Source organism: Equus quagga, chromosome 9 (assembly GCF_021613505.1).
Source record: "Equus quagga isolate Etosha38 chromosome 9, UCLA_HA_Equagga_1.0, whole genome shotgun sequence".
Taxonomy (NCBI): Eukaryota; Metazoa; Chordata; class Mammalia; order Perissodactyla; family Equidae; genus Equus; species Equus quagga.
In genome coordinates, this window is record NC_060275.1 from 95,482,123 (window position 1) to 95,499,752 (window position 17,630).

At 45.2% G+C, this 17,630-nt stretch overlaps 1 protein-coding gene across 1 annotated transcript in view; it reads left to right on the forward strand.

Moving 5' to 3' along the window:
* Window positions 1-10,109: 10,109 nt before the first annotated feature.
* Window positions 10,110-17,630, forward strand: part of MTMR12 (myotubularin related protein 12) — a 69,083-nt gene continuing 61,562 nt past the window's right edge. Inside the window, exon 1 of the mRNA XM_046671694.1 lies at window positions 10,110-10,293. Coding sequence (XP_046527650.1) covers window positions 10,213-10,293 — 81 coding nt within the window. The 5' untranslated portion in view covers window positions 10,110-10,212. The remainder of the gene's footprint in view (window positions 10,294-17,630) is intronic.

The following is a 17,630-nucleotide window of genomic DNA, read 5'->3' on the forward strand; positions in this document are numbered from 1 at the left end:
GAGAGTGCCCCCTCCTTAAAAACCACTCTTGTTCAACGCCTGGTACTCCTGAGAGGGTGTCAGCTTTCGCAGGGATGTTAGGTCAGGAAAAAAGTTGAAAGTAACTGTGTAAGAGAATAAGACGAGAAATTTACTTTATAATGTTTAATGAAAAACATCAGATTATAAAACCATTTGTAAAATATTATCCCTTTTTGTTTTAATAGATAACCATTCTTCCCCAAAATGTTTCCACTGGTTACCCCTTTGTAGTATGATTATGGCTTGTTCAGTTTGGGGCTTTTATTTCTATTTGATTAGGTTTCTATAATAAATTTTACTACATAATAATAAATGAGTACTTAATAATTCTTAAGTAATTACTACATAATAATTCTCCAAAAAGAAGAAAATGGTATAAAAAGCCTCCAATAGCTCCACTTGCCTAAGGATAAATTCCAAAATCCTTAGCAGGACGTTCAGGACCCCAAACACTGTAGCTCCAACCTGTCCTTCCAGCCTCATCTCCTGCCACTGCCTGTTCTAGAACATGCAGTATAACCCCCAGAGCAAAGCCCTCACCCTCTCTCTCCACACGGTGCACATCCTGCTGCCTCAGAGGTCAGCTGGTATCATCAGCCCATGCAGGGCGCTCCTTTTCTGACAGAGAGAAAGAGCCTTTCCTTTGGGGTTGGGGAAGGTGTCAGTCACCCTGGCCCATGCGGAGACCAGGAAAAAAGTAGAGCAGAGAGACTTCCTCCTAAAAGTGAATTGATTACTTCTCTGACCTTACTGGGTTCCAAATTAAGTTTCTCTTAGTGTTTTCTCTTCAGTTGATGTTGTCTCACATGAGGCGAGAGAATGAATGAATTTTTTCCCTTCTCTTTCTGGGCCTCCAGTTCAGCTGAGCCGTAAAACTTCGTCTCAGATTTCTTGAACCCATGAAAGATGTTTGCAAAGTCTGAGACTGCCTTGCTTAGTATTTGGCTGCCCTCAGAATCCGTTCCAGAGACCAGGTGAATGAATGGTGAATGGACTCCAGTGTTCTGGAGGGAAATAGGGAAGCAGGGAAATGGCTGAGCATTAACGGTGCTCAAGCAGAAAAGTTACGCTGTAAGAAATAGTGCTATGTTTCTTTGCAGCTCAGCCATTTCTTTCCTTACAATCTCTTTTTGCCTTTGGACAAAAAAGATTTTTAAAAAACAATTTTGATTACATTTAAACCCCGGGACAGACGACTATTTCAAACATAAAACAGTGGGCCTTTCACAGCCTCTGTGTTCTTTTACAGCCACCTGAACAATAAGCCTTTCAGGTTTTCAGTGGGTGGGAATGGGTTAGCCAAGCTCAAAACAGGCCTGACTGCACTTTGAGCAAAGATCAAATATCCCAGTGGGGAGGCATGTTTTTATTTGAGAAGGTTCTCTCGGCCCTCATGACAGCAACAGATTCCTTCTTTGCTAAGATCATAGGCTCCTAACACGAGTGGCCCTCCTCTGAGGATAATTGTGTCCTCCTACTGTTCTGCTAGATTTTCAAAACATTCAGCCCTGAGCAAAACTCGAAAAGAAGAAAAGATTCTCTCAGTGCCATCTTCCTTCAAATTAGAGAATAAACAGCCTGGATACCAGGTCCCTCATTTTTCCCCAACCAGCTCTGTAGTACCAGAAATTCTAAGATCTAAACTTAATGCTTTTTTTTTTTTTTGAGGAAGATTAGCCCTGAGCTAACATCTGCCAATCCTTCTCTTTTTGTTGAGGAAGACTGGCCCTGAGCTAACATCCATGACCATCTTCCTCTATTTTATACATGGGATTCCTACTACAGCATGGCTTTTTGCCAAGTGGGGCCATGTCCGCACCCAGGATCCGAACCTGTGAACCCCAGGCTGCCATGAAGTGGAACGTGCGAACTTAACCACTGCACCACCAAGCCAGCCCCTAAACTTAAAGCTTTGATCTCAGTTAAAAATCAAGAAGGAATAACATATTCTTTTTATTTTGTGATACACAGCTTTCATATGATTGGATGACATGTAAAGCATTAAGTTGCGTCAATTGTAATAATTTGAGACATCAGCAAGATTTTTCATGCCTCTCTCCTGGAGATTATCTCTGGATCAGATGCTAGATCTTGACTTCTGTTATCCTGGAGTGAGTCAAAAGAAATTTGAAATGGAGAGCAGACCAAAATAACAGGTTTTTCTGTCTGCTGCTTCCTCCCTCCCACCACACACACACACACACACACACCCCAGGACTCTGAGCTGGGGAGAGAGTTACACATACACACATACACACACACATACAGCCCCAGGCTGTGAGCTGGGGAGAGAGTTACACACACACACACACACATACCCCCCAAGCTGTGAGCTGGGGAGAGAGTTACACACACACACACACACACACAAACCCCAGGCTGTGAGCTGGAGAGAGAGTTACACACACACACACACACACATACACACACCCCAGGCTGTGAGCTGGGGAGAGAGCTAGCTTGGGAGAGAGAGAGCAGAGTGCAAAGCAGGGAGTGTCCCTGCACTTATCCTGTGCTCCACAGTTACCTCATCGTTTTAGGGAACTGAGAGAAGAGTGGGCCTGAGGCTGGCACCCCAGTATGAGACTTTTGGAGTGTGGCAGCCATGTGAAAGCTCTCCTTCCCCCAGGCATAGAGTAGTCGAAATAGCACATGGCCTTTCTAGATGCTAAAGAGCTTGCAAAAACCCTTGATTCTTCCATCTCTCATGAGGTCGAGAAATGATCCACAGTTTTCCATGGCCCCCAACTGAGACCCAGACAGTAATTAGGAGAGAGGGCCAAGGTGCTACTGGGAGGTTGCCTGGCAGAGGAAATGGGCACACCCATTCAAGGATAGGGCACAAACCACGCCAGGGATCAGGATTTAGCCGCATATCTGAGGAATTGCCATGCCAGCCAGCTGCACAGGGGCAAGACAGAGTGACTGCAGGCCCAAGTTAGCACCCTCTGAAAGAGGCATCTTCCCTGCCCAGGAACACACAGGATAAGCAATGGGACCAGGTCAGAGAGATGGGCAACCTGCCCCAGCCTGCCTCAGGCCTGACTGGGGCTTTGTGCATCCTAGGGCCTTCAATTCAGCCCAGAGACTAGGGGCAGAAACATGCAACGGAGCTCTAAAATGGACTGTGACTGGCTTAGACCTGAAGTGACAAAGATAAAGCTCAGAGAGAACCAGATTAAGTGGCCTGCGTCAGGCCAGGGTGGCTTAAAATTCATGTTCAGAAATCAGATTGCATTAAAGAAATAAGTCTCAGGGTGGCACTGACCAGCAGTGTGATCTTGGGCAAGTTGTTTTACTGGTTTCTCTGGTCCTTATGATCTCCTGGCTGTTCAAAATGAATTCTTTTTCCAGCTCTGGGAGTAGTTGTTTAGTCTCCAGGGGTAGCCCACAGCTGAGTCAAGCCGAGTTTCTACTGCATGCTTCATGTGATTGCAGACCCAGTCAGTGTGCCCAGGTGGGGCCTGGTGAAGGAGGACGGGGAAGGAACGGGCCAGCCTGCACCTTTATCATTTTCCTTGATCCTGTGCCCCAGCTGAGGAACTCCCCAGCCTGCGCCGAGAATACGTTCCTCGAGGACCACTTTTCAAACAGCCCTGTAGAGGGCGCGGTTTCCTCGTCCCAGAGGCTTCCAGGGTTCAGGCAGGCTCTGAAGGCTTTTCCATCCGTCTGATAATCTCTTCGAAGCACTGAGGAAGCACCGTGGGGAGTATCAAGAAGCACAGGAGGGCCTCCTCGGACTGTGAGAAACTCCGGGCATAGTTCTAGGGAAGAAGACAAAGACGTGGACCTGTTGCAGTGGTTCCAAGACATATTCAAGTTCACGGCCAAGGCAGCCTGCAGATTCTGGATGCTTAGGAATTCAGAAGAGGTCTGGACTGGTCCCAACAGTCTCTAAGGAAGGTGTCAAAGAGGTGATGGCATTGGGAGCAGACCTTAATGGATGAGATGATTTGGGGACTAACGCCAAGACAAGCAGATGCAGAAGATGGCAAGGTCTTGTTAAAGCCTCTTGTTTTTAAATTAAAATTAAAATTCAACATATTTGAATTGTTTACTTTTAAATGGCTAATTTTTATTATGTGACTTTTGCCTCAATTAAAAACTACATGAGATAGCTATATATGTGTGTGTGTATATATATTAAATTTTCAATTTATTTATTGTTGGAATAGGTAATAAGTCTCATGGTTCACAATCCAAAGGGAAAAAAGAGTGCATAGTAAAAACTCTTCTTTCAATCTTTCTTCCACCCAGCTTCCTCTTCTAAAAGCAACTAATGCCATAGTTCCCTTTGTATGTATCCAAAGATGTCCTATGCATATATAAAGAGATAGGTATATTTAGTCTTTATTTCCATCCTTTTTTACACAAATGGTAGCCTACTCCGCATACTGTTCTGTGCCTTGCGCTAATCACTGAATGTATCTTGGCTCACACATTTTATGTGCCAACACTCTAAATACTTATTTATTAACTTATTTAATCCTCACCACAATCCTATGAAGTAGATGCCATTAGAATCCCCATAGCCCAGGGCCAGCCTGGTGGTGCAGGGGTTAAGTTTGTGAGTTCCACTTTGCTGGCCCAGGGTTCACAGGTTCTGATCCCAGGTGCAGACTTGCATACCGCTCATCAAGCCATACTGTCCCCCACACAAAATAGAGGAAGACTGGCACAGGTGTTAGCTCAAGGACAATCTTCCTCACAAACGAAAAAAAGAGAATCCTCATAACCCTCATTTTTATAGGTGAGAAAATTGAGGTCCAGGAAGATGAATGCCTAGTTAAACGTAACACATCTAATAAGTGGTGGAGCCAGGACTCGAACCGAGGCAGTCTGACTCCAGAACATTTGCTTTTTTTAAGTTTTTTTAAAGATTGGCACCTGAGCTAACAACTGTTGCCAATCTTCCTTTTTTTTTTTTTGGCTTCTTCTTCTTCTTCTCCCCAAAGCCCCCCCGCCCCCAGTACATAGTTGTATATTCCAGTTGTAAGTACTTCTGGCTCTATCATGTGGGACCCCCGCCTCAGCATGGCCTGATGAGCAGTGCTAGGTCCACCCCAGGATCCGGGCCGCCGAAGCAGAGCGCACAAACTTAACCACTTGGCCACAGGGCCAGCCCAGAATATTTGCTTTTAACCACTAAATTTACAGCCTCTACCTAAAGAACTTTCTCATTCTTTTTTTACAGATGCATAGTATCCCATTCTAGGGCTGTACCATAATTTATTCAACCCATTCCTATTGATGAACATTTAGGTTTTTTCCAATCTCCTGCTGTTACAAAAATTGCTACAGTGAGTAAGCTTGGACATAAGGCATTTTATACCAGTAAGAATATATCTGTAGGAGAAGTTTGAGAAGTGAAATTCCGGATACAGTTTTTGATGCATATTGCAAAGTTGCCCTCCCTCTGGCCCCATTAATTTACCCCTCCCAACCCCCCATAATGGATGAGAATCTCTGTTTCTCCTGTTCTAAGGGCTCACTTAATGTTGTAGTGCCCAATGCTACAATATTAAGTGAGCTAATTAAGTGAGCCAATTGGGTATTTCGGTGCTAGTTATAAAGGAGACCATCCCTCCTCTCGAGAACTTCTAGTCTCACTGGGAGAAGCTAAGAGAGGAGTCGCAGCAGACCATCGGTAAACCTTTATTTAATGAATAAATCAATCAAGCCATTAACCTGTGTTTTGAAGACAGACTACAGATCACAGAGTAGGCTCTTCAAGCCCCCCACCATGTGACCAGCTTAGGTTATGCGCTTTGTAAAAACGAAAACAAGGGCCCGGCCCTGTGGCCGAGTGGTTAAGTTCCCGAGCTCTGCTTTGGCAGCCCAGGGTTTCGCTGGTTCGGATCCTGGGCGCGGACGTGGCGCCACTCATCAAGCCACACTGAGGCAGTGTCCCACATGCCACAACTAGAAGGACCCACAACTAAAAATACACAACTATGTACCAGGGGGCTTTGGGGAGACGACAAAAGAAAAAAAGAAAAGATTGGCAACAGTTGTTAGCTCAGGTGGCAATCTTTAAAAAAAACAAAACCCACTGGTAAGTCCTTGTTTACAATGGCTGAGTCTTCCCAGCAGGCCCTCATATTGTGGCACCGCCAGATTGAGAACAATCCAAATTCTTCTTAATCCAGGTCTAGTCCTCACCATCTTCAGAGGAGAGTTGAAAGACCCATGGTAGCAGCAAGAGGCTAAGGAATTTTCTATTTCTAGTGAAAGAAGAGGGCAAGTCTTCAGATCTGGACCATTTGCTAAAATTGAAGTTTGGCAGGTGGCCATTAAATAACACTTGCATTTTAGTCCTTGAATATTGTTTGTTTAGTAATTTGTTTATTATAACAACATAATATATTGTACATATTATTTATTTATTTTCAAATCAGGTCCTGGTTTGTATCCGAGTGATCCGAGTGAAGTGCAGGGTCTAACTTGGATGCTGGAATTTGAACCCTTGTTTCCCTCCTTACTAATCAATTGATGCCCAGGCTGCTTTTCATTTAATCCCCATTCATTCACTCACTCAGGGGCAAATATTTATTGAATTCCTATTAGGTGCCTGGCACCTGTTAGATAAAGATGAGCAACACAGACAAGTAGGCTGCTTCAAGTGACTCCAAAAAGGAGGAAATGCAAATAGCTAGGCTTGACTATCTGCCAGAGGACAATACTTCCCCCATCTGGGAGTGTGCTGTGGGTTTCAGCGTCTGTGGGAGGAAAGAGCACTGGCTTTGGTCTGGCACTCGTTTCTATGTGAGCTAAGATTTGTTCCTATTTATAATTCTCCAAGAAAGCCTAGGGCAACATTAGGAGAAAGGAGTGACCTTAAAACTATTATGTGTAAATTAAAATATTTCAAAGTCTAAGGGCTACCATCTGTGTTTATTAATAGATGGAGAATTATTTGCCCTCATCATGACAGGAATTTTTCAATCAGTTGAGAGAGTCTCTCCCACGGAGATTTGACCCACACCCTGAAGATCAAGTGAAAATATGATGATAGCTGGAGAATCTTAAGAGCAAGATGGAAACAGATGTTAGCTTATCCTCTGTCCTCATTCCTAAATGCTTCTTAAGGAAAATGTGGGGTTTCATCACTGAGTCAAAACTGCCCCTGGAAGCAGCCAGCCTTTCCAGTCTTTAAAAACTTTCCTCACTTCCTGGCTATAGCTTTCTGAGAGTGTATGGATGCAGTGGTTGTGTCAAGTTTCCAGAATCATCACATTGCAAACCAACCTGACCACAAATGGACGCTGAAGAGCAGAATAAAGTAATTATTATAATGCAGCATGGCTTGAAGAGAGGGACAGTTGGTGTGGTGGATTAGAAATAAAAGCCATTAGCTTTAGTCCAAGGATTGGGCCAAAAGTTAAAAACAAATAAGCAAACAAACAAAATCTCTTTGTCAAACAAAGTCCCTCAGCTGGTTACAGGGAGAAGTCACTTTGCTTCTCTTTCTACAGTCCCTGGAAAGGAGTAAATTATGTCCTGCTTTGTGGGATTGTACTAAGGACAGCCATCACCTCTTTAGTTCTTGCTGCTTCCAAGGCATCATCTGGATCACCTTTAATCTTCACAACAATCTCCAACCACCTTGAGATAATTATTATTGCTGTTACTATCATCCTAGATAGAAGCGGAGGCACAGAGTGATGAAGTAATTTGCTCAAGGACACAGAGATAATAAAGGGCATAGGCAGGGCCAGCTACTTAATTTGCAGGGCCCAGTGAAAAGTGAAAATGTGGGGTCCTGGCTGGAGGCAGGGATGTCAAGACCCCTTCCCACAGGGTATGGGCAAGCCCTAAGGGATTGGTGCCTCTGCACCTGGCCACATTCGGTATTTGCACAGGGGTGGATGAGAGGCCCTGGCCAGTTGCCGTGGTGCTGCCAGCCTAGGGCAGGGATGGCAGCTTACCCAACTCAGAGACACAGGAAGGGGTTGGGAAGCAGTGCCTGACCCTGATCATCTCCTGGTCAGTGCCGAGGCACCCATGGGGGCTAGGGGTGGAGGGCAATGGCAGAACATGAGATTTCCCCCTCACCCCTCCCGGCAATGTGGTGCAGTTGCTGCTCCAACAGAGGTGAGCAGCAGTGGTAGGATTGGCTGGGGAAAGGATGGGTGCCAGCAGAGTGGGCACCTGAGAGGAGGTAGGGAGAGGATGGGAGTTGAGACTGCTCAGAAGCTGAGGCTCCAAAACCCCTGGGCTTGCTCCATCATTGTATCAAATTTCACTTAAAAAACACAAATTCAGGCCCCGTGGCCGAGTGGTTAAGTTTGCACACTCCACTTCGGTGGCCAGGTTTGGCCAATTTGGATCCTGGGCACAGACCTAGCACTGCTCATCAAGCCATGCTGAGGCAGCATCCCACGTAGCACAACCAGAAGGACCTACAACTAGAATATACAACTATGCACTGGGGGGCTTTGAGGAGAAGAAAAAACACGCACACACACACAAATTCAAAGACAATGAGATTAAGATTTTGAAGGGTGCAAGAGCAGAGCATTAAACCCAAGCCGTTCTCAGTGCGGACCCTGTGTGGCTGCACTAGCTGCACGTCCAAGAAGCCAGCCCTGGCCATAGTACCCACTCTAACATACTGACTATGTGAAAGATCATGGAAATTCAAAGTCCTTTGAAAACTAAGAAAGCAAAAATTTGCTCAGACTGTAAAAATCTGCCCTGCTGTTTCACTTTGCAAAGTAAAAGCTACTGTGAAGGATAAGGTGATATTAGTCAGGACAAATAACTTCATTCTTCAACACCTCTGTAAGGAGTGTCTTTCTTTACAAAGCCTGACTTGGCCTTCCCAAGTAAAACTGACCACTCTTTCATTGTGCTCCTTCCTAATTTGTATATTTGTAATGTTAAAACTTTGGCTTTGGAATCAGACAAACCTGACTTTGAATACCAGGTCTGTCAGCAACTAGTTGTGAGACCTGGGCAAATTACTTGTGTCTCTTTTCTCATCTGAAAAAAGGGATAATGCACTCAGTGGTGGCCCAAGCGCTGCTCTACTAGATAGGCTTAACGATGGCAGTCTAGTTGGAAATGAGGCCACAGGACTTGTCCTGGAGCTATGTTTGCAAAAGTAAGCACATTCGTTTTCTCTTAGATTTGATGTTTATCTGGAGTGGCTTGGGGGCGGGGTTCATGGAGATGAAGACAGTAAAGAGCGTTTGTCACTAATGATTCTAATGCTTAGCACAGTGTCTGACACCGAAAAAATTAACTGCAAATACTTAGTTTTTTTCCACTAGACTGCATTTCTTCAGGGCGGGGTCCTGTCTTATTCATCTGTGTCTAATACAGTGCTTGGCGCCAAATGTTTAAATAACTTAAATTCTTTATTTTCTTTGCAATCTTCACTAAAAGTGAGGATTTTATCAATAACTTGGGAGGGTGGATAAAAAATCTCTTAAGGGGTTTTGATATTCTGTTAGAAACAAAGAAAAAACAGTTTGGGAAAATGAAGTGCACAAGACCTTTTATGATCAAACATTCAAACCTATTCCTAAGTGCCTGTTAACACTTGGTTTGTCTCATTTTTCTCGCCACATGATACAATAAACGTGAACGTCATTGATGTGTTTTTGTAACTCCTATAGCGAGATTCGCTACACCACACTTTTGGAAGTTTTATTACAAAACGACAAGGAACACTGCTCACAACTTAGTGACCGCAGGATCATTGGGAGACGGTGACATTCTTGCTATCCAATCGCCGGGGAGTCCGGAAAGAACGCTCTCTGGATTGGTCAGAAGAACCATCTCTCCACGTTCGTTCAAGAAGGGGTTTGGCGCGGGTCTCGGCCGGCAGCGCATTCTGGCCAATCAGAGAACGCATAGGGGCGGGCTTTGCCGCAAGAGGGTGGCGCGGAGCCTATCTCGGAAGGGGAGTCTCCACCCTACAAACCGGCCGGTAGCGAACGGAGGGGGCGTGGCCTCCAGTCTCCGGCGTCCGACTCCATGGGCCAGCGCGCGGAGTGGGTGGGGCCCGCGGGCCTGGGCGGGGCGAGCGGTGTCAGCGGCGGAGCCGGATGCGGGCGGTGCCGCGGCCGCCGCTGCCCTGGGGATGGGCGGAGCCCCAGCCGCCAGTGCTGGTGGCCGCCGCCGCTGCCGGAGCCCGAGCGGCCGCCTCTGCTCCCGCGCGTCGCTGCTTCCCAGGGCGGCGGTATGCTGGGGAAAGGGGTAGTCGGCGGTGGCGGCGGCACCAAGGCGCCCAAGCCCTCCTTCGTGTCGTACGTGCGCCCCGAGGTGAGGGGGTGCCGCGCGGGCGGGGCGTCGGGCTGGGGCGGCCCGGGCTAGGGGCACTGGTTGCCCCTTCCCCGCCGCAGGGAGGGCCGCGGGTGCTTCCTGCCCGTGTGCTGGAGGGGGGCCGGCGGGGTGGGGCCCGCAGGGGCGCTCTGGGCCTCCCCGCGGGCCGGGGTGGGGGCCCCCGGCGCGGGCAGGCAGGTGCCGGAGTGCAGGGCCCGGCTCGCTGGCGACCAGGTGAGGGGGCCCGAGCCGGAAGGGTGCTGCGGCCAGGGACGCCCCTGACCACATTCGAATGGAGCTGGGGTTCTGGGCGCCGCGGGAGGGGAGGGCTGGGGGTCCGGACCCCCGTGGGTGCCTGCCCAGAGCCCACCGCCCGGCTGGGTCTGTCCTGCCCCTGGAATTTCTTGGGGAGTCTTCAGAGCTCGGCGGTCTCGGCTGCCTGCTTCTCAGTGCTACTCGATGCCGCCGGCGGGATACCGCCTCCCGCCTCCCTTCAGCACTGCAGGGAGAAACTGTGGCTCGGCCCCAGTCTCTACCTCTCCCTGGTGATTCGCCTCTGTCGCTTCTTCCCCCTTTCATTTCACCCCCTCACATCACCCTTTCCACCCCCTCTTGCTTTCCTCCTGGAGTTTTACTGTCAAGTTCATTCATTCATTCAGGAAATCTTTTGAGCTTCTACTCTGTGCCAGGCACTGTTCTAAACGCTTAGGGTATACATCAGTGAGCAAAGATCCCCGCTCTCCTGGAGCTTGTTTGAGGGAGAGAGGGGAAAATAACAGATATAAGTAAATTATATGGTGTATTAGGTGATGAGTATCATGGGAAAAGAAAAGGCACCTTTTTCCTCCTTGCAACGGTGGCATTTAAGCAAAGACTTGAAGGATGCTTGGGACCTGAGGGAAGAGCAGGGCAGGTAGAGGGAAGAATCTGGAGTGCCGGAGGAGCATCAAGGAAGCCAGCCCTGCAGAAGCCCTGTGGGTGAGGGGGAGAGTCAAAGGAGAAGAGGTCGGAGAGATTACAACCTGTAGGTCGTGCTGAGGGCTTCTTGAGCAACTGCTCCCAATCCAGATGCCTAATTAGAGCGTTCTCATTTTCGGTTCCTGAAGGTTTTTTTCTGGTCCTCTCTCCAGCACTTTAATCAGCAATGTGCAGAAGTGCTACCAAACTGCACTTAGGGTGTCTTCCCATCTCTGTAAAGCAAAGGCAGATGGGCCGTAGATGAGAGGTCCTGATGAGGGACTGCTTCTGTAAGACCACCTGGAGCCTGAGGCCTTCGCACATGTATTTCCAAATTCAAGATGTGTGTGTTTTCTCCAGTGCAGAGTACTCTTGAAATGGGTCTTAATTTTAAAATAAAAAAACACTTCCTCTGTAAATGCTTGATAAGGAGTCAGGGTCATCTTGAATTTTTAGCAGACTTCCCTTGTAGTATCACTGGTAAGTAATGTGGTCAGTTTCTCTTCATATTTTTTTTTTTAATTGAGCCCTGGTTGAGGTATAACTGAACTTTAAACTTTCCTCTTCGGTGAGATTAAGCTACAAGTGGAAAGTCCTCTTGAAACGTGGCCAGAGTTCAAGAATGTTCATATTTTTCATCCACCAAATGCTCGTGTTATAATTAAACATGTTTTCTCTCTTTGCCCACAGTGCCTGATGTATTTCCTTTGAGGGATAATTAGGGAAGGGGAGTGGTTCAGCCCCAAAATAAGCTCAAAATGGTCACATTTTTCAGATCCTTGTAGTTGGCAGTTTTGTTTTCTTGCAGTAAAATAATGCTGTGTAGACACTATACTTCTTTGTTATAATCTGTCTCTACAAATATTTTCTAACAGAGGATAAGGCTCTGACCTTAATTGTGAATGGTTTTTAAAAGGTAAGGGACTGAGGGGGTAAGAAAATCTGTTTTTAAATATGTAGCTTCTGCTGGTTATCCCATTATTGAACATGCGTGTGAGCAGCTGTGAGGCGTAGCTTCTATGTCTCTGAGAGCACTGGGTCTGGTGACTTTCCCTTGGCTCACTCAGGAGGAGTCCCTCAGAACATTTTTCTGAAGACTGTCGTTCTACTCCTTTCCCTCATATTGCCTTCATCTTTACTGCCTTTCATGTATGTCTTCCTATCACTTACTTCTTTGCATGTACTTTTCTTTTGTTAACCGGGAAATAGAAGATGTCCACCTTTTTGCTGGTAGATCACTGAGCTGCAAGAACAACCTTCACGCTTTACGATGTCATGTTCCTTACGGTCCCTGTGCCTGGTGATGAACTTGCTCTTGGCTGATCAGATCCTGGAAGGTTCAACAGCGGCTGCCTTCACTATGCCAAAGAGTCTATCAAAAGTTAGCACTTTGTGTTAAAAACAGGAGGGCTTAACTGGATAAAGTATTTGAAGATGATGCTTTTAAACATGATGGCTTATTTTTTTTTCTTGTGATCATAAGCAACTGGCACTGGACAGCCTAAAAGGAGTAGTAGTAGTTAATCCACCTTTTAAAAGTGGGTCTCTGCCAGAGTAACTGAAGGCCCTTCTGTCAGTGATTCTCCTAAATCAGTGAATGTGAAAGTTAAAATCCTGAACTGTAATTTAGGACTTTTCGTTGTATTTTGTAAACTCTGCTCAGAGGGTTACTAATTGGTAATGCTAGTAAGTGGGAAGCTGGGCTCTGGAAGTTGAGGTAAACAGGAGGGAGAGATCTGGGCCTGTCTTGGTACCTCCTCATGGCTGGTACCTAGAAACATCTCAGCACCTCTACCCTAGTTTAGCCCTTGGCACAAGGTGCAAAAGATGTCGCACCTCCGTGTAGGGGAACCCTGATCAGATCCACTTTAGGGAGGCGTTTGGTTATAGTTTGGTTGCCAGATCCATTTTTCTTGTTAAAGCACTTGTTTGAATTATCATTATTTCAGAAGCTGTAAGTGTTCATTGTAGAAAAATAAGAAAACACAGATATGCTAACAAATTTTTTAAAGAAAAATTATAAACTTATTAACAGCTTGAAGTGCACCCTGTTAGATATGTGTGTCAGTGTATGTTTTTACCAAAATGAGATTAATATTGCTGATCATATTATTTTGTAATCTGCCTTTTTCACTAGTGATGTATATTGTAAATGTCTTTCCATGTCAGTTGTTAACCTGTAACGTCATTTTACCTAAGACATATTTTCTTCAACAAACACACAATGTGATGGGGAGATGCTTGGTAGCGCAAAGATCCAAAGAAAGTAGTGTGATTTTTAAATGGTTTTCTAATTAGTCACCTTCTCTGATGCTGAATGACAATTCTGATGCTTCAAGGCTGTTAGTTCTCTGCTCGGTTACCTTGAAATTGTAAGCACTGGTTTGGTAGAAATGCTTAGTGTCTGTACCCAGAAGCTTGAAAGGACCATTAGGTGGCCCTAAGAGAAAGAGAGAGTGGTTCTGATTTAATAAGAGCTCATTCCAGTGTGATAAGGAAGTTGAATAAAAGCTGCAGAGTGCTCATATGTTGTTCTCTAACACTGAGACCAGGAAAAATCTGTTTTTAGAGTCTGCTGTACTTGTGCCCATATTTGTGTGGTATTCCAAATATGGTTAAAATGTACTTTCTAGTAGAATTTAATTAGGTCAGTGCTTGACTTGAATGTACTGATAATGGCTATCAATTACTTATTTATGGATTTCTAGATTTGGAAGAGAGTTTAAAGATAATCTACTCCACCACGGTACCCTCTGTTATACAGATGTGGAAATGAGGTGTCCCCCCACCCCCACCCCGAGGTTAAATGTCCTGCCCAGGGGCACAGCAGCATTGCAGAACAGAGTTAAGTCTCTCCTAAGATCAGGAGTGCCAGTGGCTAGCCAGGCCCACAGGAGCTCAGGAAAAGTTTGATGTAGACGTGGAAAGAAAAGGCGTGAGAGATGAAGATTGAGAAGGGTCAAAAAAAATCCAGACTTAAGAGCTGATTTTTTTCCTTTTCACTTTTCCCTCAGGGAAAAGAATGCATTCAATTGCCTAGTCTTCATTTAAGACTGTTTCTTTCGGTGGGGAGAAGTGAACCTGTGAGCCTGTATTCTTCCCAGAGAAGTGACTGTGGGTATATGTGAAAATTTAAAGATGATTAATTACTGATATTTAGTAGGCATTTCTGTGTCCCAGGAACTGCGCTTATCTCATTTCATCCTTTCAACTATCTTATGCAGTGGGTAGTACTGTTACCTCCATTTTTTGTGTTTAGATGTGGAAAGCGAAACCCAATGAAGGTGAGTGCCCCGCTCAGGGTCACAACTGCAGGAGTGGTGCCAGGATTTAAACTAGGGCAGTCTGACTCCAGGGCCATCCTCATATCCTTATATTTGTGGGTGCAGGGAATATTACTAGTGAAACCTGCTGATAGTCGTGATTGGCTTTTGCACACTAGAGTGCTTTCTCATTCGTGTTCTCTAGTAGTTTCTTTCTTGACTTTTAGGTTATCCACCAGGTGACGGTGAATGGATACTGGACCCTTTAGAAAGCGTTAATTCATTCAGCAGATATTTGCTCAACACTTGCCAGTACCAAGCACTGTTCGAAATGTTGGGGATACAAAACAGATGGAATGATTGAGATTGTTTTTTGGTGGAACACTGCTGTATTGGATTACTAACTTTGATGACTGACGGATCAATGACAAAAAAAGATTGGCTTATCCTAAAACAGACCTCCTGCCTCAGTCTGTCAATAAAAAATTCCTTTGAAAGCAAAATTTAGATCCATTATCTTTTTTTAAATACTCTATAACTTTTTCTCCATTCCAAATTAATTTTTTAATGGCAGAATTTGCTCTTTGAGCTTAGAGGTCATTGTTAGTGATTTAACAGGCCATTGAAAGGCATAAAAGTTCTTCCCAAAATGATCACTTTCTTAGCTGTGGCTTTAGCCCGATGATCTGTCCGAAGCTTCTGCTTTTTCTCTCCTGCATGTGCTTCCTGTAGCGTGTCCCTGGGTCATATCCAACACCACACCACTTCTGCAGATGGAGCATCAGAAGATGTCATGAGGCTATGTCAAGCAACACTTCCTGCAGCCTGGTCAAACAGCTGCCACATGGACAGCCACCATCTCAGAGCCGGACGCTCTTCTGCACTCTACTTCCGTCTCTAATGTCAAAACTAGGGCTTCTGTCAAAATCGTAGGCTCTGGGGAACCTGTGCTTAGAAATTTAAAGTTCTAAATCCTTCTCTGAACATCCTCACCAGAATGTATGATATTCTTGGATACTTCCACATTACAACCATCCTGTGTGACAGTGTGCTTTAGAAAGAACTAGATTTTTAAGGGCCACATTTTTTTTTTATCACTATAAAAGATACATATCTTATGTTTATGATAAAGACAATGTAATAAAGTTGCAGAGTTTGAAAGTTAGAAAAATAAAGTCACCCTTAATTATGCTATCCTAACCAAAGCAGTTATTTCCAGGCTTTGTCCATGTATGTGTATCTTAAATGGTTGCAATAATTGTACGTGTAAAAATTTATAACCTGCGTGTAGTTGTCATGTTTGAAGATGGTGCTACTGATACGTGTCAGTAGAGCATATACTTTGAGTTGTTTTCCCAGTAGGGAACCACCCTCAGTTTCTCCTCAAGTTACGCTTATGCCTTCTGATGTGCTTTTTTGAGACAACAAGGAGAACAGTAGGTTTGCAGTTTAATGAATCATTTAAAATAAACCTCTAGAGGGCCCGGCCCAGTGGCCGAGTGGTTAAGTTCGCATGCTCTGCTTCGGTGGCCCAGGGTTTTGCCAGTTCACATCCTGGGTGCGGACGTGGCACCCCTCGGCAAGCCATGCTGAGGCAGCGTCCCACATGCCACAACTAGAAGGACCCACAACTAAGAATATACAGCTATATACCAGGGGGCTTTGGGGAGAAAAAGGAAAAATAAAATCTTTTAAAAAAAGAAAAGAAACCTCTTGAGATAGATTGGGAGGCAGCATTGAACTGGAATAATTCTTATAACCTCTAATCTTCTGTTGCTTTGGGAGGAAGAAGAGGGGAGGAAAAATGGAGAGGGACTCTAGGAGGGAGGGTGAGAGCGGAACGACCCCAGGGCCTCGCTTTTCCTTTAGTCCCCTGTCCCCTCTATGTACATCAAGTGTCACACCTCAGCTCGAGGGATGGAAAACCCTTGCCAGTTGCTCTCCCTTGCTAGCTGTGAGGAAGGCCAGTCCTTTAAGGCTTGGTTGTGTTTCTGCCCGAAAAATGGGAATAATAATAATGCCAATCTTACCTCGTAGGTATATGTGAGTATTTATGAGTATTAACTGTGATTATGCACATGATGTCCTTAGCAGAACACTTGGCACATACTTGGCTCTCAGTAGTTGTGGGCTGTCGTTGTTATTATTCAGAAGTTGTTGGTCAGAGCCACTTGGATGCTTTCAGAAAATGCTTGATCCTTAATCTTGGGATACAGAAATCTTTGCCAGCTAAGGTATTCATGAAAGCGGAATATTTAGCTGTTGTCTTTGTTGCCGTGGTATCATACTAGGAAAGTTCACTGTGTGGTAACTCTCTTACAGTATTTTTCACCATATCTAAAACTTTCTTTTCCTCTTTTCTTTGTTCCTTTATACTTTTGAGAATGATTTGATTATATGTAAAATTCCAACCTAATGAGAACACTTAGTAGTTGACTTTTCCCTTGCTAACATCTCGCCTTTGACATTTTGCTAGTTTCATTCTGTGAACTTATCTTTCCTCTTCCCTCATTTCTAACAATTTTCTATATCAAAGGTCAAATTTTGTGCGTTTATCACATCTGTTCGATGATTTACTTAAGATATGAGTAAGTAGAATCAGATTACCTCTGGGAGTAATAACTGTATCTGTTTCAAAGGCGTTGGCAAGACCATGCTGCTTTGATTTCATCTGTAAATACGTTTTCCTCCTGTGCCCCTGTCCTCCATCATTCGTTATTGACCTGACGAGTGGGCCTTTCAGAGTTGGCATTTAAGCCTTCAGTTGTTTGCTTTTGGGCACGGGGTGGAGGGGGTTGCGGGGGGGCGGTTTCAGCTCTAAGAAGCAGCGAGGCTGGTGTATGGAAGTCCTGGTCACAATGGGGAGATACTTTGAAGTCTGCCTTTCCCTTGTGACAGCTTGCCACCACCTGTTTTAGACAATGGTCCTGAGCTGCTAAGTTTTTTGTTTCTGCTAAAAGAGTTTTAAAATTCCTGAGAATACCCTGAAGGGAATGAGCCCAGGTTTTTGAATCAGAAATCTCACTGTGAGGTGCTCAATAAAAACTTGTTGAAAGAAAAAAAAAAGCCTAACTATTCCCACCATTTCTCCAGACATGAAATTCCTGTTTTGCTTCA